Source organism: Astatotilapia calliptera, chromosome 22, assembly GCF_900246225.1.
Source record: "Astatotilapia calliptera chromosome 22, fAstCal1.2, whole genome shotgun sequence".
NCBI lineage: Eukaryota > Metazoa > Chordata > Actinopteri > Cichliformes > Cichlidae > Astatotilapia > Astatotilapia calliptera.
This window is the reverse complement of record NC_039322.1, coordinates 20407414-20429134: the sequence shown is the minus strand read 5'-3', so window position 1 is coordinate 20429134 and position 21721 is coordinate 20407414. Positions and strand designations below refer to the sequence as shown.

Here is a 21721-nt window from a genome sequence, read left to right as displayed (position 1 = left end):
CAATTACCGCTATAACCTTTTATGGGGTGCAAAGCGCTGCGAGGCGAGAGGACACAAAACAAAAAAGACACCGTGGGCTTCGACTGCTGAAGCCCAAAATAATACAGCCGATGTGTTTCTCCTCAGCTCAGATTTGACAAGGGCGCTTAGGCTAATCTGTCATGAGCCATCACAGACGGCGCTAAACAATTTACAAGAAGAGGAAAAACCCCGCATCTTTTTAAATGTATTTTGGAAATTTAGGAATTTGTTTAAACACACACACACACACACACACACACACACACACACACACACACACACACACACACACACACACACACACACATTTTGAGGTCAAACTGTCCAACTGGCTTTGGAGTAATGGTGTAGGTCTAGTTTAAAATATGGCCCCTTCATTTTAGTGTTAAGACTGGTTCAAGTCTCTGCATGCTGGAGAAAATATTTGACACAAAGAGACCAGCAAATCCGATCTGAGCTACAGTTGCATGGTGTCCTGATCGATCAAAGACAGGAGGAGCAGGTAATTCAGCTTTCATTAAGGGGCTGTACAGAAACTATCGATTATGCTGCTTGGAGGCTAAGTCGTCCTTTAGTCCACAACTGGAGTGCTGTTGTGACGCGTTGGGGGGGGGACGCAGATGGACCCAAACTTCAAAGACTCGGCCAGAGACAGTGCAATAAAACGCCTGGTCTGCTATACTGTCTGGCATTCCAGTTTTAATGGCTTTATGGCCGTCCAGACACAATTAGGCCGCTTCCAGAATGGCACCCATTTGTTTTTTTCTTCTCTTTCTGTGAGACTGTGGTCTGGACAAAAGGCCCGAGCGGAAATGATCAGTTTTATTGGATTCTCCTCGACGGGGACGCGCAGGACTCACGGTCATTTGGAGGGATCCTTTGTTTCTACCTGGGAACCTTCCGCCCCTTGCTCCTTTGCCGGGCCTTCCTAAAGGAAAAGGTAGCAATAAAGTGAACAGCTAGTTTCAGACACAGCAGTGAGACTTGTGTCTATAAACACGAGTATGTTGCAACACCGGAGCATTTCTCCAAATCATACCCAACATAAACGAAACGTCACCTCCGTGACATCCTCCTTTCCTTAATCTGCTGCATTCTATCGGATTCAGCATTAAAATAACAACGCCTGCGCAGTGCTGCCTCCCCAACGCTGCAATCCCCACGAATCACCAGAGGGTGGCGACACTGTTCTACATCACCCCTCTGCTTTTTGTAACACCCCCTCCCTAATGAGCCTGCACTGGGAACAAACTGTAGCAACATTTTAAGAGTCCAGAGGAATAATTTCACACCTTTTTACAGTCTCAGTGTAGAAGCTGCTTCATGAACCTGCAGCTCTGCGGGGAGGAATGAAAAAGCCTGTGGCTGCTGGATTACTGCTTGCACACCCAAGTAGTCGCTGTGTTCACTCTTGTCATCCTGTTGTCGTATTTAAAGGTAAACGCCTTAAATTAAATAATTAGTTTAACAGCAAGACTTTGCTAAAATCTGCATCCTCCCGCTCAATTGTTCATTAATTATTTCAAAAATGCATATGTTTAAAATAAGATATAATATGTGATTTTTTCCACACGGAATAATTAAATTTACAATCCGTATTATTATTATTATTATTATTATTATTATTATTATTATTATTATTATTATTATTATTATTATTATTACTTAAAATATTACTAAAAATAACAAAACTATTACCTTAAAACAATATTAGTTAATAATTACATTATGATATTAGTAAAGTTAAATAATTAAAAACGTAATATTACTAATACTACTACTGATCATTATTATAGACGGTAATCGTAATTATTTAAGGTAAAGTAGTGAAATCTAAATATTTTCAATTTAGTATTATTAATATTTTTTCAAGCATGATTTGTGGTAATTTATTGCCCATTTATGGTAACAATATAATCTAATTTTACCAACAATAACAAAACAACAGCAACAACAACGATAATAATAATAATAATAACCGGTTATATTGCACGGATAGACAAATATAATGAAAACTAACTTGTGAAAATATGTTTTAATGGCACGAGCCATTTTGTAAGATCAAAAGAAAATATACAGATGTTTTTATGTGGTAGATAATCAAAAACTATTTCTATAAGTATAGTATACTTATAGAAATATTTCTTTAAGTACTACTAGATAGATAGATAGATAGATAGATAGATAGATAGATAGATAGATAGATAGATAGATAGATAGATAGATAGATAGATAGATAGATAGATTCACTGAGGTACTTGAAATAGGAAGCAGAAAGCTTATAAAATGATGATTAGTGATGATATGGCGAAACAAACCCATGAGAATTAAATTCAGCCAGTTACCCTCGGCTTATCGGGACCGTGTGAATTTCTTGCATGTGTGTTTATATCTGTGTGCGTGTTTATGTGTCTGAAGTGTTAATCCTACTCCGCAGTCCTGTGCCATAATAAAACCACGTCTCTGCTGATTGGACGAGAGCGACCAGGCCGGGGTCACATGGGTGAGTTCTTTGGTCCAGAGTAAAAATGGGGTTTGGTGTAAATCTAGGGTGTATTGCTGTCATCTATCACACTACCTCGTAAAAACGACACTGAGGATTCTGGGCCAACAAATCAGAGAGAAAAAAATATGAGTTCTTATTATGTGGATGGTCTTCTTAGCAAATCTACGACGGGCAGTTCCCTGTTCCCAAACGTGGAACGAGCTTCTTGCGGCATCGGACCCCGTGGGGACGACCATAGCTCTACTCGGACTTCTGCGGCCATTGCATTTGCACCATCCCTCTCTGGAGTTTACAGCGTTAATAATACAGTGTACCAGAGCCATACTGTGTTTACCTGCGGCTATGGCCAGGGGCAGGACGCACACTCGTCAAACTGCAGCCCGTTTGACCAGAGCCGCCTGTTCAGCGACAGCTGCTGTCACCCTGGGACTGAACCCCTAACCTCGTCGCCGGACAAACAACACCGGATGTACCCCTGGATGCGAGTATCAGGTATGTGCTGTTTCAAAGCCCCCGGGTCAGTGCGCTTACAAAACATTGTGATACTTAGACTGGCCGTTAGTGGTTCAATTAATTTCGTGAAGCCATTGGTGTTGCATGGAAAGAATCGTAAAACTTTTATTGCGCAACTAATGAGTTCTGCAGCCATAAATTCATTTGGCCAGCGCTTGCGTGTGTTCAGTACGCAGAGACCTTGCCGCTGGGGGTTTTCTCTGCACTCCTATTACTCTTACAGCCTCTTCTCCCCTTTGTGGTTGTAAAAAAAGACCGGCCTGTTGTGTAAATCAGCTCTCCTGCACTCTGCAGCCCCTTTCTAATTGGTTCTGCATTGCAGAGGCTCTGGTATTTTCAGAAACCTGGATCAATATGCGCCACTACTGGCCGCTACACGGGGAAGTCAGATGAAAATGAAACATAGTAATATTTTTTGAAGTGGGAGCTGTAAGTAGTTTCTTCGGTGTGTAGAGCCTGGCTGGCTTTTAATTGGAAAGGCATGCAGAGTATCAAAGGAGGCATGAACCAAACACCCCAGCAGGGCCACTTTAAATTGTTGCAAAGATGCTTTAAAAAAAAAGTTGTGTTAGCGAATGCGTGTGTGCAGGTGGTAATTGAGTAATTACAGGCTGCAATTAAATATGCACTTACAAATGAATTATAGACATTTAAATCTGCTGGTTTTTATTGTAAGATCCAATTTTAAGTACATTTTAATTAAAAAAATACAAATACAGTCCCACATTACAATAACGTTATTTCTGTTCACGCATCTCATCTTCCACAGATCCAAATCGAAAGCGAGGACGGCAGACCTACTCCCGACACCAGACGCTGGAGCTGGAGAAGGAGTTCCACTTTAACCGCTACCTGACCCGCAGACGCAGGATCGAGATAGCCCATGCCCTCTGCCTCTCAGAGAGACAGATCAAAATCTGGTTTCAGAACCGCAGGATGAAGTGGAAGAAGGACCACAAGGACGAGCCGAGCAACGAGGAACAGCACCGTGATAGTCAGGCACCGTCGGAAGGCAGGGAACCCAAAAGTGAAGAGACCCAAAGCGGCCGTGTTGACTCAGGAACAACTGAAAAGTAACAGAAGAGACGGACAGAAAATCAAAATAAAGAAATATAATGTGTTAAATATTGTGTTGGTATGCATCGAATATAACTTCTGACATAACATTTAGGCACTAAGTCTTCTTTTGACAGTAATCCACATTAAAACACTACACTGCTCTTCTGGATTTCATATTTAAACCAGCACTAAAAATGCTTCACGTGACAAATACTAACTACCTACCCTAACTAGCCTGTATTTTTATATCCTCCGCATATATCCCATAGGAGTACTACAAATATGGCACATTTTGGACTACAGAAAACTACTACTGAGTTAACATTCCTTCAGCAAAAAACGACCTAGTATTTACCTTATAATTTTCAAAAACTGACACGGAAATGTAAACACGAACTGAGCTGGTGATTTAATTGATGGTTTCCTGTTTTCTACCATACAATTGATGTGCCTTATTTTGAACCGGTAAAGGCAAATGTTTTATTTGACTGATTTTGATAAAAGAATTCCTGAGTTTCTTCTTCTCCCTCCCCCCTTTTAATTAACATGGATTTTAATCCGCCTGCTAGGGGTGAGGATTTAACTATCGACCTAAATATTTGTTTAGTTTTGCATGTAACCTACCTCAGATTCCTCACCCGCTCACTATACCGTCAGCGATTGTGCCGTAGGCTACTGTGGATATCTAGCTTTACAGATTAGTCTTTTAAATACATGTACCGTTATCCAGCTGGCAATATCCATCATTTTATAATCAGAGAAATATTCCAGTACAGTGAGCAAATGCTGCTGGCTTTCAATCAAAGTCTGCTAGGCTTGTAGTCTGTCCTGTAAATGAAGTGAACGCGCAATCATTTAATAAAAATGATTTTACCCTCTCTATTTGGTTTCATTCCATATTTACCGTGTTATTAAAAATATCCATCCAAGAAAAGGATTGTAATCGCGCCCTGGGTCGAGTAATATTGTGTTCACAGTTACCATTATGTGACCTTCAGTGTGACCAGTATTGGGTTGCATGTAATGAGACATGTTACAGTCCATAATGGGGGTTAGGTAAACAGTGAAGTTGGGGAATGTGAGCTATGAGGATGCGAGATGGGACAGGCTGCAGATGAAGGGAAATTACTGTTGAACTCTGCTTTCCCTCCTCGCTGGGTAAGATGGCGCCTGACGCTGACCTGCCCTCCTCCCTCCCTCCTTTTTCTGTCTCTTTCTCTCCCCTCGTCCCTCTCCCTCCAGCTCTGGGCCATAAATCCGTTGTTGTTTATGAAAATTTACAACATAGCCATACAAGTTTACGACGCGGCCCGGGTTCCTATTGGCCGCAGCTTGTCACGTGGCGGGGAGCCATGAACATGAACTTTTTTTTTCGCCCCGTTTTTTTATATTTAATTTTCAATTGCGGGATAGAGGAGCCTTTCATTTAACGGTCTCGGACTTCCACGGGAACCTTTTCACAGTCGACCTTCGACATTTTACCATCTCTCACATCTGCTTTTGGGGATTTTTTTAAGGGGTCGGGGGTGAGATGTTAGGCAGAACCTCGACGAGCAAGGAGCTTATAGTAAGACATGCCTGGATCATTTGGGTGCCTAGGTAACGGAAAAATGAGACGAAGGAACCGACCCCCATGGAGAAACAAGTAAGGGGTCTCAGCCGGGAGACTTTTCTCTGTCACTGCACCTGCCCACTCCCTCCAGTCACCCCCCCTGTGTTTACATGCAGAGACCTTCTCAAGGTAAGGCAGTTTACGCTCGTCAGCCAGTGCATGTGGTTGACAATGTACTTATTTGCATCTTCTTAAAGCAAGCAACTTACTTTATGGTTTCTCCTGCTTTGATTTTGGTTAGAGACTGAAATCTTGGAAAGAAATGGTTTCGTGTTACACTTGATCTTCATCAGGATTCCCATCACTGATGCTTCGTGTTAAATCTGATTTATCAGATTTACAAGCTCTTATTTGATGATGATAATTATTATCGTTACTAATATTTTAACATGGTTATTCATTTTTGCAGTGATCTTAGTGTTGTTGTAGGCTGTCTGGATTGTATTTGTTGTTGGATTTAAATGGGGATGTGCTTTCGGGTGGGTGGATGATGGGCAAAGTAAGCGCTCTTTGACGCCCTCCTGTGGAGGCAGTGGGGCTATCGCGCTTGCAGCTCGTCGTGGTTTGTTTTGTTTTTTTTGCTGCAAATGAGAAAGGTCGACATCTGTGCATCCACGTGTTTTATTCTATTGCCTTGTATGTGTGCATTTAGGCCTCAGCGTGATGTGCATGGAATTAATGAACAGGATGACAACCACTAAACGTTATTAAACTTAAAAATGCTTTTTTAAATGATCAGATATTTTAATTGCAAAATGTTTCTTTGCATAGATGCTCTTGTTAGCGGTATTGCCGAAAGTAAAATCAGAGAGTCATGTATGTTGCTAGACTGCAATTAATATTTAATAAAATGCATCGATGCAAAAAAAGCATGCAATGTATCCCCCAATCAGTCCTAACAGGGTGATTTAAATGCATCAAATGCAGTGATAAATCTCCCTGTTGTAAGTCATTTCTGCATAAAGAGTATGATTTTACTTTCCTTTCGATTTTTTTTTTTTTTTTGCTTGAACTACCGTAATTTCTTGGGGTAACACGTGGATTATAGGCCACGAAAAAGAAAGTGATTTTAAATGTTTTCTCAAAAGCTACTACGAGTGCGTGTGTGTGTCTGCAAAGTCGGATAGCACCGCCCCCTCCCTTCACCAGTGACCATCGTACCCCCTTCACCCCTCTCTCAACCCGACAAGTCAGACACCAGCGCGCACTCACTCCGTTGCTCTCCTTTCTTTTCGATGCCTGTGTTTTAGTTCCTGGGTGTGTCCCTGGCTCAACTCAGAGAAGTAATTTTCGTGGGAACTTTGTTGCCATTGGCCAACCATAAATCAGCTGTTGTTGCTCGACTGTTTAACCAACACAAACTCCGCGCATAGCGCTCCTCTCCTTGTGGGCCCACACTGGGTGTGTAGGAGCCCGGTATTCACCCTTCCTAAAGTCGTGCCTTCTGGGAGTGTGTTAACGCACTCTCTCTTCCACACACATACCTGGGACTGAATAAATCCATCTCACTGTTCCTGTCAATCCTAACACAGGAATGGGCTTGTGCTGGTCAAACGCTCTGCTCCGGGGAAACGGCATGTGGAGGAAACCTTAGGACAAGTCACTGCCTTTGAGAGACGAAGGTGCCATAAAAATTCCACAGGGAGTAAAACAAACGGGAAGCGCCTGACTGCGCCATGCCTGCTACGCTTCTTTTAAAATTTGTGATTTCCTTCGTGAATTAATTTGAAAGAAAGTCCAAAGCTGACGAACCGTTTTCAAATGGTGAATCGGCTGGGGTTTATTAAGCAATGATACATAACTGCTGCAGGGAATAGCTTCTAACATATCTAAAAATAACATTATTGTTTATTATCAATAATATTTTTGACGGTTTAACTGATCGATTGCAGAGTTGTGTTGAGAAATTGTTTTGGGAATTTTTTTAATGATCACAGTGGCACAAATGACGAGAAAATCTCAAGATCGCCTTTTCTCTGTCATCGTAAATACGTATGTGCTTTTTGTATTAACCCCTAAAAATATAAATATGCAGTTCAGCTTTCACCACACTCGCAAAATAATGTTAAAGTTTGATTGAGTATTCTACATTTCGAGGACTTAAAAAGCATCAAATTCACTCCTAAGCAGCAAATCCTTTCACCGTGTCATTTTTGCAATAAAGTCTATTTTTTCCACCCCTCCACTAATTTCATTAAATTCAAAAGTCATACTTAGCAAAGCCCCGGGCTTTGTAGTTTCTCATGTTATAAAAAAGAAGAAATAATCAATCTTTAGCTTATATGTAAACAAATAAAAACACGAGAAACTGCAGCTTGGCATGATTGACTGTTTAAAGGTCAATATAGCAGAGGAGTCGCCGTTAAATAAGAGCAAAATAACATCGGGTTTGGCGCAAAAGGATTGTAATAGCTATCATCTGAGCATCTGTTCCATGGAGGCCCATAGTTATATATTTTAACCTGCTTATAAACGACATTCGTGTGTTCATATAAAGCCCATATTTATAGTTATTAATTTTTCAAAGTGGCGTAAAAATCAGGCCTCGGATAGCACATTCTGTGGCTTTATTCGATAAAGTGATGTTTAGCTTTTATTCTTCCCCCAAACATTTATTCATTAGTCTTTTTTTTTGCTCTTGAAGTCGTTCAAATATTTCACAATAGGGCTATATCATATGAGAGAAAACGCAGCTCTGTTGCGAATGGGCTTTTATTCTATTAAGTGCGCAGACTGTTTACACTCATAGCCCATCATAACATGCATAACAGATTCTGATCGAATTATTTCTGTACACTATCACCGCCGAGATTGCACTCTCAGCATGTCACTTGTTGTATTGTTCAGGAGCTTTTTTTTTTTTTTTTTTTTTTTTTTTGCCGCAATGGTCGTTAACCTCCGAATGACCCCGTGTGCAGCCCACGCCTCGGAAAGCGCCGCAGACACGCAGTGCAACTGTTGAACCAGAGGATGGCGCACCACGACAATCCAAAACACCCAAAGCCCCGGCTCAGAGTTTGCCCTAGCCACGAGCGCAGGGAAAGCGCGCACCCTTTATATCCCACCCAGTATTTCCTGCGTGCACGAGTTTACCTCTGGAGGTCACCGAGCAGGATTTACGACTGGTCAACAAAAGCACGTGATTCTTCGCCATACCCCATATTTGGGTGCCTACGTAAGAGAGAATCAAGTCCATGTCCCACTCATTTCCATAATTCATCATAAATTGTGCAAGGGTGCTATAGGACGCGCTAAAGCATAAGAGCCACAAATCAAGAACACAGGTTATGCTATTTTACCTCTAAAAATAACCATAAAAAACAAGAGCAATACCTACAACAAGCAAACGGTGGAACTGTCAACAAATGAGCTCCTATTTTGTGAACTCATTCTGCGGTCGCTATCCCAATGGCGCGGACTTCCAGTTACATAATTATGGAGACCACAGTACGGCAAACGAGCAATATAGAGACTCAACAGCCATGCATTCCAGCAGGTATGGCTACGGCTACAACGGGATGGACCTAACAGTCGGCCGGACCAGTACCGGACACTTTGTGGGAAGCGAGCGGACACCGGGCTACTCCCCGAGTCACTCAGCGGCGACAACACCCGCGGTGGAGCCTGTCAGGTACAACCAGTCCGCAAACAGCACCGGGAACTCGTCTCTATCGCCTCCACCTGACTCTCTACCGTGCTCCTCGGTCGCCAGCTCGTCCCCAGTGACCGAGACACAGTCTCAGCACAGAGCTGTGAAAAACTCCATAACGACCCCGTGCTCAACCCCGTGCTCAAACTCGAATGGAGCCACGCTGCTGCTCAGCCGGGACTGTGTGTCCAAAGCTTCCCCTCTGGAGGAAGAGAAGCCCGCGGGAAGTGCACCGACAACTCCTCAAAATGTAACCGACTCAACACAGCCTCAGATATACCCGTGGATGAGAAAACTACACATAAGTCACGGTAAACTGCTTTGTTTAATGACATCGTACTGATTTTGATCTTTTGCAAAAAACAAAAAGCTGTTGTCTGACTGTTTGTTTAAAAGAAAGACAGAAAGAAAGAAAGAAAGAAAAGGGACGTGGTATCATCTTATTTAGGACATTTTATGAGCACAAGCCAAATTTTGGCCATTGTGGCGTTAAAGTGATAGAAAGAGCACAAATAAACGTAGTTTTGGAAAAGGGGCATGTGGCGCTATGTGCACCTCTCACCTGTTTGGTTTATATTTGGTTAGCTAGACTATCAGGTACGGGATAGTGTAGCAACAGATGCGAGGTTAGACTAGTTAAATGTATCTGACCCTTTTCTACACTTGATATTTACTAAATGTGCGTTTTAAAATGGCTTTAAATAAAAAGAGGATACTTCAAATATTTTTTGCTATTAACCCTCTTTCTATGGACTCAGTAGTAAAAGTGTGTGGTACCTTGTTACTTGTAAGTTTTAACCATTCAAGCTCTACAAGGTGCCAGTCGTGTGGCAGCGATTAAGACATTCATACCTATAATATTACCAAACACAGTATTGTAAAATTGAAAGAAACGTGTTCAGGAAAGTTGGCGCAAAAGTAAAATTATTATTTAATTCTTCTGCGTCTGATCTGTTTTCTCTTTTTGTGTGTGTGTACAAGATTTGTCTGGGCCAGAGGGGAAGCGGGCCAGAACTGCATACACTCGGTACCAGACCCTCGAGCTGGAGAAGGAGTTCCACTTCAACCGGTACCTGACCCGCAGGCGGAGGATCGAGATAGCCCATGCCCTCTGCCTCTCAGAGAGACAGATCAAAATCTGGTTTCAGAACCGAAGGATGAAGTGGAAGAAGGACAACAAACTGAAAAGCATGAGCATGGCGGCTGCAGGCGGAGGAGCCTATAGGCCCTGATTTTTACACCTTTTAATCCTGAAAAAAAGAGCACTTCAAAAAACAAACAAAAAAACAAAACAAAGATTGTCATATCAACTTCTCCTCCTATTCCAAAAAAGCGCAGAGACTTAGCGGGCTGTGTGAGAGAAGGGACAGAGGAGTGGGTCACCCTATCTATAAACCTTCTTTATGTCCAACAATATAATTTCATTTTTATCCCTACCGTGGTTATGCTTATGTGAGTAAAATGCATTATGTACAGTTCTGTCTAGATTTAGAAAATGAAAAAAAGAGACATGAAAATAAATGTTTGCTTAAATTATTTCTTGTTCAGACGGAAAAAAAAGTTAAATAAATAAAAGCTTGAAATGCTACCCGCCTAGCGCAAATAAATCCATATTTTCTGTGTGATGCACTCAACAATAACAGCTTAATAAGTAGAAGGTTCAGGTTGAGCTACATTTGTGTTTGACCTTTCTTTTCTCTGTATGTACTGTATATGTATGTATTTATTTGTTTGGTGTATTGTACCGAGTTGTCAGATAACTTGCTTCCAAAAGTAGAACCAGCAGTAAAAGCCTTGTGTGGTTATTGTATGTGTTGTGAACACACGTGGACAAAGGTGCCGACTCACCCTTGTATGTACATTAGCTGTGCCTTGTATCTTTCTTTTCTTTTCTTTTCTTTTCTTTTCTTTTCTTTTCTTTTCTTTTCTTTTCTTTTCTTTTCTTTTCTTTTCTTTTTCTTTTTTTTTTTGCAGGAGCTGCTTTTATTCTCCTTCTTTCCTTACTATTTTATTATTATATTTTTTTCTTTTTGCGTTCTTCATCTGGGCGCAATATCCGAGTAAAAGCGTGTTTTAGCTGTTTTTAGGGTCCCACCGTAAATCTTATCGCAATGTGTATTATCTCCATCGTGATAAGCTTTTTTTTTTTTTGTAAATGTTTTTCAAAAGACTGGAAGTCAAACTATAGTATGATAATAATAATGATGTTCATGATGACGACGATGATGGCCAGAATAATAAACTTTGTACTGGAATGGCAACACCTCACTGAGTGTACGTTTTTGTCAAATCTTTCAGATTCAGGGCTGCTGTTTTATGGCGGAGAAGATTTGGGGAGTTTTGCTGGTTGATCTAAAAATCTTAAAGCCACTTGTATGAGCTCTCAGGAAAAAACCAAGCTGGCAAAGTTTCCTCAAATCTCTTTGAATTCAACAGGTCCTCTCGTATTAAAGCATCCAGTTTTACTCACCTTGCTCAGGCGCTGGGGTCCTTAACTGACTTCAGGGGCCGTGGGTCCCCTTTGCGCACAGACTCCCGAGCTATTCCCAGAGAATTAGCTCGACTTTTCTTGCTGTAAACTTTATTAGGGCCGTTTCTGGTTCTCTGACATTTGGGTGCTAAATGAATGGGGGGTTTGTCTATGAATTCGATCGTAAAAATCATCCGGAGAGCGGCCAGATAGGCTCACTGGCCATAAACGGTCACGTGGTAGCCATTAAAGTAAGTTTTATGGTTTTGGGGAGTTGACAGTATATTGCACATAACATATAATCGCACTGACGGCGAGGCTTCGTCTGACTCTCTCTTTGCAGGCTGTAAGTGTTACTTGACCGGTACAGACCAGCTCTATTGCTCAGTCTTGCCTCAGTATGGACCGGACGTTCTCCAGGATGGGGACCGCGTCTGTGGGTAAGTTTCACCAGACTAGACGGTAGCTTGAGAACAGCCAGTCTGTGTTAAACAGCCTTATTATTGTATTCGCTCCCTCTATTCGTCCCTATTAGTCCATTACACTAATTTGTCAGTTGTGGAGTGCTGAATACTGGTCTCGGCAGATGTTGCGCAGGGTTGGGTCCAGCTCATGGCTATTTAATTGCTTCCTTCCCTGTGTAACTTGTTTCCCTCCATCTGTGGTGTAACTCATAATCCATTTTTACATCTTGGATAATTATCTGTGTCCATTTCCACCCCCACAAACTTCAACTTGTTGTCGTTTTATTACATTGGAGAAGTCACAGAGCGTGCGCCAGAAAGTTTCCAGGGGGCTCGTGGAGCGTGTAGATTTCCTTGATAAAGTTAAGGGTTAATGCAGGCCTACAGATTTACAGCTCGCTTGATTGGATTCTGTATGTGCTGATGACTTCTGAAACTTGTGGGTCCATCGCTAAAACAAAAGTTGCAGTTGTTATGCTGAGCGCTGCATGCGCGCCACATGTTGGCACGGTATTTGGCTTTAGGGCAGGCTGTAAACTGTCAAGTAAACACAACAAGGGAAGAAACAACAGCAGGGACACGTTTAAAAGGAATTCCGTTTTGTGTCAACCAAGTTGGTTGAAAAGTTCAGATGACCTCTTAAAAGTCACTCTCGCTTTGTGGTGATCTTTTGTCCGAGCAGAGTCGGGGCCAAACGGGTCACTAGTGGACACAGATTCACAGAAACATGATCTGAAAATGAAAGTGTAAACTGTATATTGTTGTTTTTTTTTTCATTTAATTCATTTTTTTCCTATCCCGCACTACAGGATGTGTTACTGCGCCTTCTCTTCGTTGAAACTTCCGGTGCAAATACGCACGAAATCGAATAAAACTGAAAATATTTTGATTTTATAAGTCTTATCATGTTTTGCCAGCCAAAAAACTTGCTGAATGTCTGAATGAACTTTGGTGAATTTGTTGATTCAGCGGGTTTTCAAAGGTCATGCTGTCCGCCAGTCTGAATAATTTAAATATCAAAGTTTCTCTGTTTTTGTGCAGAGGCCTTCATCATGTTTTTTATTCATCGGTGAGTTCTGAACCTTATGACACGAAAACAAATATTTATATCGTCAAATGACTTCAAATCGTTTATACTTTAGTATATGTTCACCAGTGCTGGTAGGTATTTAAAATCTTGGCACCTTTAAAAAGTGTCTTGAATTGCTTAAATCGTTTTGATTTCTTCTCATCATTATCATCAAGAAATCCAAAAATTCGGCATTTGCATTTTGTTCTCCCAATCCTTGAAGCAGTGCTTTGCGAGTATTTTGCACGCGTGTGTAAAGTAAACGCCAGCCTAACAGAAACACGAATTTATACTTTTTCCAGTTTGATTTGAGACATATTGAAAATAAAGCAGGACGGGGTGGAGGAAGGCTGTTTGGAAATTAAAATCCTTGCCAATATTTCAAAAGGAGATACTTCGACAGGGCCCCATGTGCGGCATACTGCCAGGCAGAGAAAGAGAGAGAGAGAGAGAAAGAGGGGAGCGCAGCAGGTTCATCTGGAGGTCAGCCACAGCACCAAGATAAATCTGCATCCTCTCTGAGCCACCAGCAGAGCTCGCTTTAGGCCAAGTTCACTGTCACCCTGCTGCATAGAGAGAGGAAAAACCCACAGTGGCACATCCGCGGTAGCGCGCACATGCACACACTCACGTTAATGACACGTTTGCTTGGCGTTGCCTATAAGCATAATGCGTAAAAATGAAATTACCAAAGGATGGAGAGCCTGTGGTAATATCCTGCACGAGAGGAAAAGACTAGACAAGAATAGTGGGAGGAAAACTTGCAGTGTTGCCTTCAACAAAGACTTTTGGCTGCTGTGGTTGCTCTAACACTAATGAGTGATTTGCATATTTTACGGCCCTATTAGTCTTGAGTGGGAGCCCGCCGGATTTATCTTACGTCTTTGGGAACATCACAAAGCTACAATTGCATTTTAGATCTTGTGATGGCATCTTTGCTGCTTATAAATTTTTTTGACAATGATCATTGTGATGGCATGAAATGTAGACATTGTTAAAATCAGCTTTTTCGTTTCAAACGGTATGGAGTGATGCGCGGGGGCGGGGGGGGGGGGGTATCTCACTGGGCTGGGGCTGATGAGAGCGAGATAGCTGCAGAAGAGGAGGAAAAATTGGGGTCAAAAGTTTACGCGCTGAACAACTCTCCGTCATCTGTTCACTCGGAGCCTGATGCCAGCCTTATAATAGCGATCTTGACTCTCCACACAAAAGACAGAATAGCTTTGCATTACATATGTTGCATGGTGCACTCCAGGTGAACCCTGGATGCGCAGTGACCTCGCGTTTGAAACCGGGGGAGGAGACCCCCCACCCGTCCCCAGCAACAAGATTGAGTGGTTGGCGTTTTATTAGGGCGGCTGATTGGTGAATTTCCTTTGAATAAATTGCATTTGATATGTTTGGGGACGAGGGCAAAATTAGCATTTTGAGGATTGATACTCTCGACCCGGTCACAGGGTAATGCGAAGGCCCTCGGCCCCCAACATGAGCCCCCGGATCCCTTAAAAAACATTTAGCTCCACTCTTCCTGATCAACTGAATAGAAGCCTTTAAAAAAACTGAAATGGCACAGATGTTGCGCCTCATAAATAGACCGGCTTAATATATATATAGATATATAGTATCAATATATTGTAGTTTTGAGTGGTTTTTTTCATAAGGTCTACTTAGTGGCATTCAATGAAATAACGCTATTTTAAGCAAGTTCAAATAGTGAACGGTTTGTGAAAGTTGTAAGGGCACAATGGGAACGCGACAATTGACAAGAATAATAACATATAACAATAAATGTCGATTTTTTAATTTAAAAAATACATTAAGGTCTTGCTTCTTCCTTTAATCTTAATACTGATTATACACAGTCAGCAATAATTGCAGAGAAAAAGGTTAAATAAATAAATAAATCAATTACATGAGCATAAAATCAGTGTAAAAAACAATTCTTCTTAAAAGAACTAACAAAATCTGAATGTATCACCATTTTCGTTTTCTCTGGAACCTCTTTTTAACACGTTAAAAAGAATTTTAATTCATTTTTAAATATTTGTGCCTTTTTAACGTGTTAAAAAGAGGGGGAAAAGAAGATAAACATTTGAAGGCACAAATATTTAAAAATGAATTAAAATTCATCAGTGGAAAATCTACACAATTGCAGGCCTGCGTATTCTGACTGGTAGAAAATCAACACATTACGCTTATGTGTCGCTTATCTACTTAAAAAAAATCTGCGCCTTGCAAAGGATAGGAGCGTTTAAATGTCCAAAAACAATTGGATGAGCTCCGTTCCACATTTCTTTGATTCAAAGTCTTTTTTTAATAATTTCATTGAAAACTAAAAAGTCATTAATGACGGACAGACAGCGAATTCGTTCGCATTAAAAACACAAACAACATATGCTGATTGTACACACGTTTTATTCTCATAAATGACAACATGCACTGAACTTTTTTTTAAAAATGTCTTCAGTTTGTTTTATGCAAATATCTACACTCAGTGTTAGACATTGGTTATCTGTATATTCCTTGCTGCTGTGGCTCTCCTTGAAATGCATGTCTAATAAATTAACCTTTAAAAATGTAATTGCTTGAACATTTTTTGCTGCAGTGAGTCCGTGGATTATATTTCTTGGCTTTCAGGTTCTGAAATTCTACTCCCAACTGCAAACCCCCCTTCACGCAGAGGAATAAGGAATATGTAGTTGCTCGTTTAGCCATTAATCCTCCAATAGTTTAAGCTCTGATTAAGTCTAATCAAAATTAGCAACGGTAGACAGAGGTTAGTGACTGTTCCTTGCATTTTGGAAAACCAATTCTTTCTTTTTTTCTGTGCTATGGCTTTGGACGCTATGCACACGGCACACTGTGCTTAAGGATATATTTTATTATGAGCGTTTACCCATATCCAAATGTTTCCATAAAGGCAAAAATGTGTTTTTTTGCCCGAATCTGTATCCCATCGTGCACGTAGAAATGATTTTTTTACTCCATCGTCATTTAGAGCTCCATATAGACAAGAAACCTTGTGAGAGCCATCTGCAATCTGTCACCATTGTCACGGCACTTCTCTGATAATCTAAATTTACAGTAAACTGTCAGCAAAGATGTCTATTGGTCAAATAGGCCTTCAGTTCCGTGAATATGCTCTGAAAGCATCCTGCCCTTGTACAAAGCTTATTTTGTCCGAGAATAAAATTAAGGAAAGATTTCTGAAACAGAATGGAGTTTAAATGCAAAATTATGTGTACAATGTAAGTCAGTATCACGTAATCCAAATACTGTCCATTAGTCTACTGTCCACTGAATACTTTGACACTATACAGTAGCAGGACCTTACAATATATGTATGTATGTATGTATGTATGTATGCATGTATGTATGCATGCATGTATGTATGCATGCATGTATGTATGTATGCATGTATGTATGTATGTATGTATGTATGTATGTATGTATGTATGTATGTATATATGTATATATATATATATATATATATATATATATATATATATATATATATATATATATCACTCACACACACACACCAATTACGCCTAACATTATGACCACTGGTGAATGAATGAAGAGTTAGCTCTCAAAACTTTGATTCACTTTAATATGCAAAAAGGCTTTCATAGAGTAATATAAAAATACATATAGCAACAAGTAGAATGAACTGTCCATCAGAAGTCGTTTTTCACACAAGAATAACTTACAGTAAGTGGATAATAGCCGATCTGACCTGGCCCATATTTATACAAGGTATATATATATATATATATATATATATGTATATAATAGAATGGTAGTGGACTGTAAATTTAGATATCATGTGAAGTCGTCTTACCCGTTGACATTATGTTGACATATTGCCTCTCAGGTGGTCTCTTGGCCATAAGGATACAGTGGATCTTTGGCGTAAAGTACAGCAGCTGCCATTTACAATGAGTTAGGTGCAGGAGAGCCTGTGAGATTCATAAAGTAGCAGCTTTGCCTTGCAGCAACAGTGTGCTAACAAGAAAAGAATGGCAATTTGTTTCGAGAGAGAAAAAAGGCCTTCGAGTTTTCAGTCCTCGGCAAGAGCATATCCAAAATCTAGAAGTTTAGTTATTGAGAAAAGCTGAGAAAAAAAGTCCTAAAAGAAAGTAAAACATATACTACTTCAGTCGATCCGCAGTTGATCTCTTTAGTTTTGAGGTCCCTCTTTTAAATGCAAACTTCTATCTTCTGATCTATGTCATGCAATGCAGTAGTAGTTGGACGTGTGAGCTTCTTAAATAGCTCTAGGTAATTTTACACATTTAAAACTCTTTTGGGGGACCATCCTGGGCGCTGACCCGCGCTAAGTGCTCCCCCCACCCCAACTACCCAAAGCTGAACAGAGCCCGCAAAACTGAAGTCCAAGTCCGGGGTGAACCCCGGGTCACTGCGTCTAACAGATATGAAAATGTCGCCTCTTTGGAAAAAGGGCACGCCTTGTTGTTTAACAAAGACTGTCAATGGGCAAGATTAATCAGAAACAAAATGGAAACGGTGTCACTATGGGGTCAGGCAGAAGTTATCTCTGTTTAGGGGAGCGAATAGAATAGAGGGGGGACGAGAGAGAGAGAGAGAGAGAGAGAGAGAGAAAGAAGAAGATAAAGAAAATGGGGGAGAAAAGAAAGCTTAAAATATTTCCGAAAATTTGGCCTCTGGTTTCTCCATGCAGAGGCCTTGTTGATGTGGACAGCGTGGATCAGCTTTATGAAGAGCTGCTGCATCTTCAAGAAACACAGATAAAGTGTGGAAGTCACCTCGGACGTGGAGAGGAAACTGGGCCTGGACGTGATGGCTGCCGGCGAGATGAACGGTCAGAGACTTTTATATCATCTAACATGCAGTCAGGAAAAAAACAAGAAATTATACTTTACGTTCTATGATTCCAGATCGTGTGGTTATTATTATTATTATTATTATTATTATTATTATTATTATTATTATTATTATTATTATTATTATTATTATTATTATTATTATTATTATTATAGCTTTCTTAGTAATACTGGGCACACTGGACTTTTCTTTACCTGTTACTGTTACAACGCGGGACTGCACTGAAATCTGTGCAAACTGCTCCTTATAACGGTTTTAAATACTTCCAAATTTATTCAGAATTAGAGAAAAATGCGCAGATATAAGTCATTTTTGTTGTGCAGACTAGTTGGAGCTGGCAGGTCTTACTGTACGTGGAGGTTTAAAATCACAATGTTTTATTTTGGCACCTGGCTGTAATGCAAGACAGGTGCCTTCACGTGTTTGTCCGCTGTTTGGACGAGCTTTTCCCTGACATGTAACGCGCAGAGGCTGTTAAGCCACAGAATGCGTGCAATTAACACTTACCAAGTTTGCAACGTGATATTATCAAACAAACAGACCAGGAATAGCTTCAGATCATTGCCATGTGCTGGCAAATAAGGGGAAAGGTGCAATTTCGAGTTTTTAATGTAACAGCACTTGCCAAAGGAGGTGTCGTGCATTTATACACATTTGTGCAACTTGAGCAGCCCGTGCTTTTTTTTTTTTTTTTTTTTAATTTGCAGCTTATGTGTGATCTTCTAGGTTTTTATAGACAAGCAAGCTTTATGCGCAGGCTTTGATGCTCGCATAGAAGCGGCTCGTCAGTGCTGGGTGTAAAGCTTCTGCATTCACCGTGCCTTTGTCAGTAATTTGAAGGCTGTTATATTACACAACACTACAGTTTGCATTGCTGTGCTGGCCTTCTTTTCTTTTTTTAACCCCCACTGCAGTTTCTCTTTATTAGGATGCAACAGATTAAAACTCCAACAACCTCTTTCCCTGTTTGTTGGAAATGGCGTTTTGTTTACGAAAAAAACCTTAAGGGTTTGAATTTCATATCCACTTTCTGTTTCAGGGGAGGCGGATTGTTTTAAACGCAGGAAGCCTCGCCCGCATAAGTTTGGTCCCGTGCAGTAAACAAGTTAGTTGATTGGTTTTGCTTTATATACCGTGATTTAATAAGGAAAACACTAACGTAAGCCAGTCCAAGCAGTGTTGGTGGTACCAGTGCCATGCTTTCCATTGGTTCCTGTTTACATGATGCCCACAGGACACGCCGTGATTGGTGGCTCTTCACACGTGACCAGGCAACTTTGTACATTTGACAGGGAGTAGGAGGGTTTTGTGGAGATCAGAAAAACGACAGCGCGATAAAAATTAGTATTGTTGCACTTCACAAATTAATGACCATGAGTTCCTACTTGATAAACTCCAACTATATCGAGCCTTCCTTTCCTCCATGCGACGAATATCAGCAGAGCGGATACATCCCTAACCCCGGTGATTATTACGAGCGGCCAAAAGATACGGGTTTCCCCCATCACGAAGAGCCATCCTATCCGAGGTCAAACTACACAGAATCGGGATACGATTACGGTAACGTCCCCGCCACCGGACTCGACGATTTCAACGATGGGCATCACGCGCAACCGCAACCGGTTCCACAGAGCCACGGTCCTCGCCTCACGGCGGCCCCAGACGGTGGCGCAAACGCCAGCAAAGACTGCAGCCTCGCCACTGAAGTCTATCCCGGCGTAGCGAAGGGCAAGGAGCCGGTGGTCTATCCTTGGATGAAAAAGGTCCACGTTAGCACCGGTGAGTTATCATCACGGTTAAATAACTGAACCACTGAGAAACAACCACTGGAACACACGCAAGCCTATTGAGGCAACACTAGTAGCAGCCCTTACAACAGCAATTTACGACTATCGAGCAGCAGGGTCGGTAATTAAGGACCCTCGTAAATTTTATTGCCTGTGTTCGTCTGTCGGGGCCATGTGCCTTTGTTGCTTTTTAACCCAAACTACCTCCACCACTGGAGCCGAGCCAAAGTAATATTCAGCCCCGCTGTTTTTGTTAATCATTTCCTAAGCTTGATCTGTCCCTGGATGCGAGTACTTGTGCACTCGGCATCTCCACATTAAGGTCATGTCCGTAAACTGAAACAAGACAGAGTGTAGAACAAGCGACTGCAAATTTCCACCAAACCCACAAATTCTTGCACGATTTTCGAAGCTAGAATGTGTCCAGTGGCGGATTTAAGGGTTTTGGAGTAAACGCAATCAACCTGCATGTAACACCTGCTTGCCTCCCTGTCTATGGCTTTCCCCCCCCTCCCAGTCAATGCCAGTTACAATGGAGGAGTGCCCAAGAGGTCCCGCACTGCCTACACCCGCCAGCAGGCTTTGGAGCTGGAGAAGGAGTTCCACTTCAACCGGTACCTGACCCGGCGCAGGCGGGTGGAGATTGCTCACACCATGTGCCTGTCCGAGCGCCAGGTCAAGATCTGGTTCCAGAACCGGAGGATGAAATGGAAAAAGGAGCACAAGCTTCCCAACACTAAGATTCGATCCTCAAGCTCGGCCTCAGCTTCAGCCTCGGGGGCCCAGCAGCAGCAGCAGCAGATCAAAACAGGCCAGCAGCTTGTCCCCACGCCGTGCACCGCAGGTCTATAGTGCATGAACGAACCCCCCATCCCTGAAAACCCCAATCCAGACTGAGATGGCAAATAACACAAGTGGAATTTGATGGACCGATTCTCAGTATTTTACACACACACATGGTGTTATCTCTTTCACCTTGCCTCTGCTATTGGGCCCCTGTCACGTCCTTTGTGCCCTTACCCCTCTCTCCGGTCGTCCTCGCCCTCATCATATAAGCTTGAAATTCACCTTTAATTGCCACGGTGGCAACTGAAGTGTTTATATATTTGTTTATTATTATGAAAGAAGGATAATGCACATCAAACTTGGATGAAATGTATAATTGCAGTTAAAAGTGAGTGAGGTAAAAAAGTAAGTTTGACCTCATTTTTTCTTTTCAATGTTCTCTTTGATATTTCCTTTTCTTTTCTTTATTGTTGCTCATGGAAAAGTTTTAATATACTTGAAAGATATTTAGCGAGACTCTATAGATGCCAGTTAGAAAACCACACGGCATTTTATTTCTCAATTTTTTAATTTTTAATTTTTTTTTAGGCATGGCATCAGTCAGAGTATAGCAGTGTAGTATGTGTGTGTTCGAGTGGGTTGGTTTACTGTTGAATGTAGTCCAGGTGACTTTCACATCTAATGTACATAGACAAATCACAATGATGGCACAATAAGAAAAGCGTTTCGTCAAAGTAAGTTTATGTTTGTTGGTGTCATATGGTCTAGTTTTATTTGTGCTATAGTGCGTCCATGTTGTGCTGTGTTCTAAACTGTGAATATTTGTATATGTTGTCTCAGTAATGGCCGTTGTGATGTAGGCTAGTTTAGAATAAATCTGTCCTTGTGAAATAAATGTGTGCTTCACTTATAAGGC

At 41.3% G+C, this 21721-nt stretch overlaps 4 protein-coding genes across 5 annotated transcripts in view; all 4 read left to right on the top strand.

Annotated features, from left to right (window-relative positions):
- The first annotated feature begins 331 nt into the window (after positions 1-331).
- LOC113014089 (homeobox protein Hox-A7-like) lies at positions 332-4977 on the top strand. Of its 2 annotated transcripts, XM_026155385.1 has the most exons (3): positions 332-1458; positions 2459-3019; positions 3810-4977. In XM_026155385.1, the coding sequence occupies exons 2-3, from the start codon at positions 2653-2655 to the stop codon at positions 4115-4117; spliced, it is 675 nt and encodes a 224-aa protein (XP_026011170.1). In that variant the 5' UTR covers positions 332-1458; positions 2459-2652; the 3' UTR covers positions 4118-4977. The 2 variants fall into 2 exon arrangements, with proteins under 2 accessions (XP_026011170.1, XP_026011171.1); XM_026155386.1 differs by lacking the exon at positions 332-1458 and having other exon boundaries at positions 2262-3019.
- A 65-nt stretch (positions 4978-5042) lies between these two features.
- Positions 5043-21721, top strand: part of hoxa3a (homeobox A3a) — a 31914-nt gene continuing 15235 nt past the window's right edge. The window contains exons 1-3 of the mRNA XM_026155377.1: positions 5043-5840; positions 12174-12270; positions 18069-18209. The gene's annotated coding sequence lies outside the window, so the exon portion shown is untranslated. The remainder of the gene's footprint in view (positions 5841-12173; positions 12271-18068; positions 18210-21721) is intronic.
- Positions 8605-11276, top strand: hoxa5a (homeobox A5a). Its single transcript, XM_026155382.1, has 2 exons — positions 8605-9671; positions 10342-11276. Exons 1-2 carry the CDS (start codon positions 9077-9079, stop codon positions 10590-10592), a joined length of 846 nt encoding a protein of 281 aa, XP_026011167.1. The 5' UTR covers positions 8605-9076; the 3' UTR covers positions 10593-11276.
- On the top strand, positions 18932-21715 carry hoxa4a (homeobox A4a). Its single transcript, XM_026155383.1, has 2 exons — positions 18932-20011; positions 20537-21715. The coding sequence occupies exons 1-2, from the start codon at positions 19600-19602 to the stop codon at positions 20869-20871; spliced, it is 747 nt and encodes a 248-aa protein (XP_026011168.1). The 5' UTR covers positions 18932-19599; the 3' UTR covers positions 20872-21715.

Bases quoted from the DNA above. Each gene is read 5' to 3' on its own strand.
- LOC113014089 (XM_026155385.1), top strand. From the start codon at position 2,653: ATGAGTTCTTATTATGTGGATGGTCTTCTTAGCAAATCTACGACGGGC. The intron at 3,020-3,809 runs GTATGTGCTGTT...CATCTTCCACAG, and splicing joins CCCCTGGATGCGAGTATCAG to ATCCAAATCGAAAGCGAGGA.
- hoxa5a (XM_026155382.1), top strand. From the start codon at position 9,077: ATGAGCTCCTATTTTGTGAACTCATTCTGCGGTCGCTATCCCAATGGC. The intron at 9,672-10,341 runs GTAAACTGCTTT...TGTGTGTACAAG, and splicing joins AAAACTACACATAAGTCACG to ATTTGTCTGGGCCAGAGGGG.
- hoxa4a (XM_026155383.1), top strand. From the start codon at position 19,600: ATGACCATGAGTTCCTACTTGATAAACTCCAACTATATCGAGCCTTCC. The intron at 20,012-20,536 runs GTGAGTTATCAT...CCCCCCTCCCAG, and splicing joins AAAGGTCCACGTTAGCACCG to TCAATGCCAGTTACAATGGA.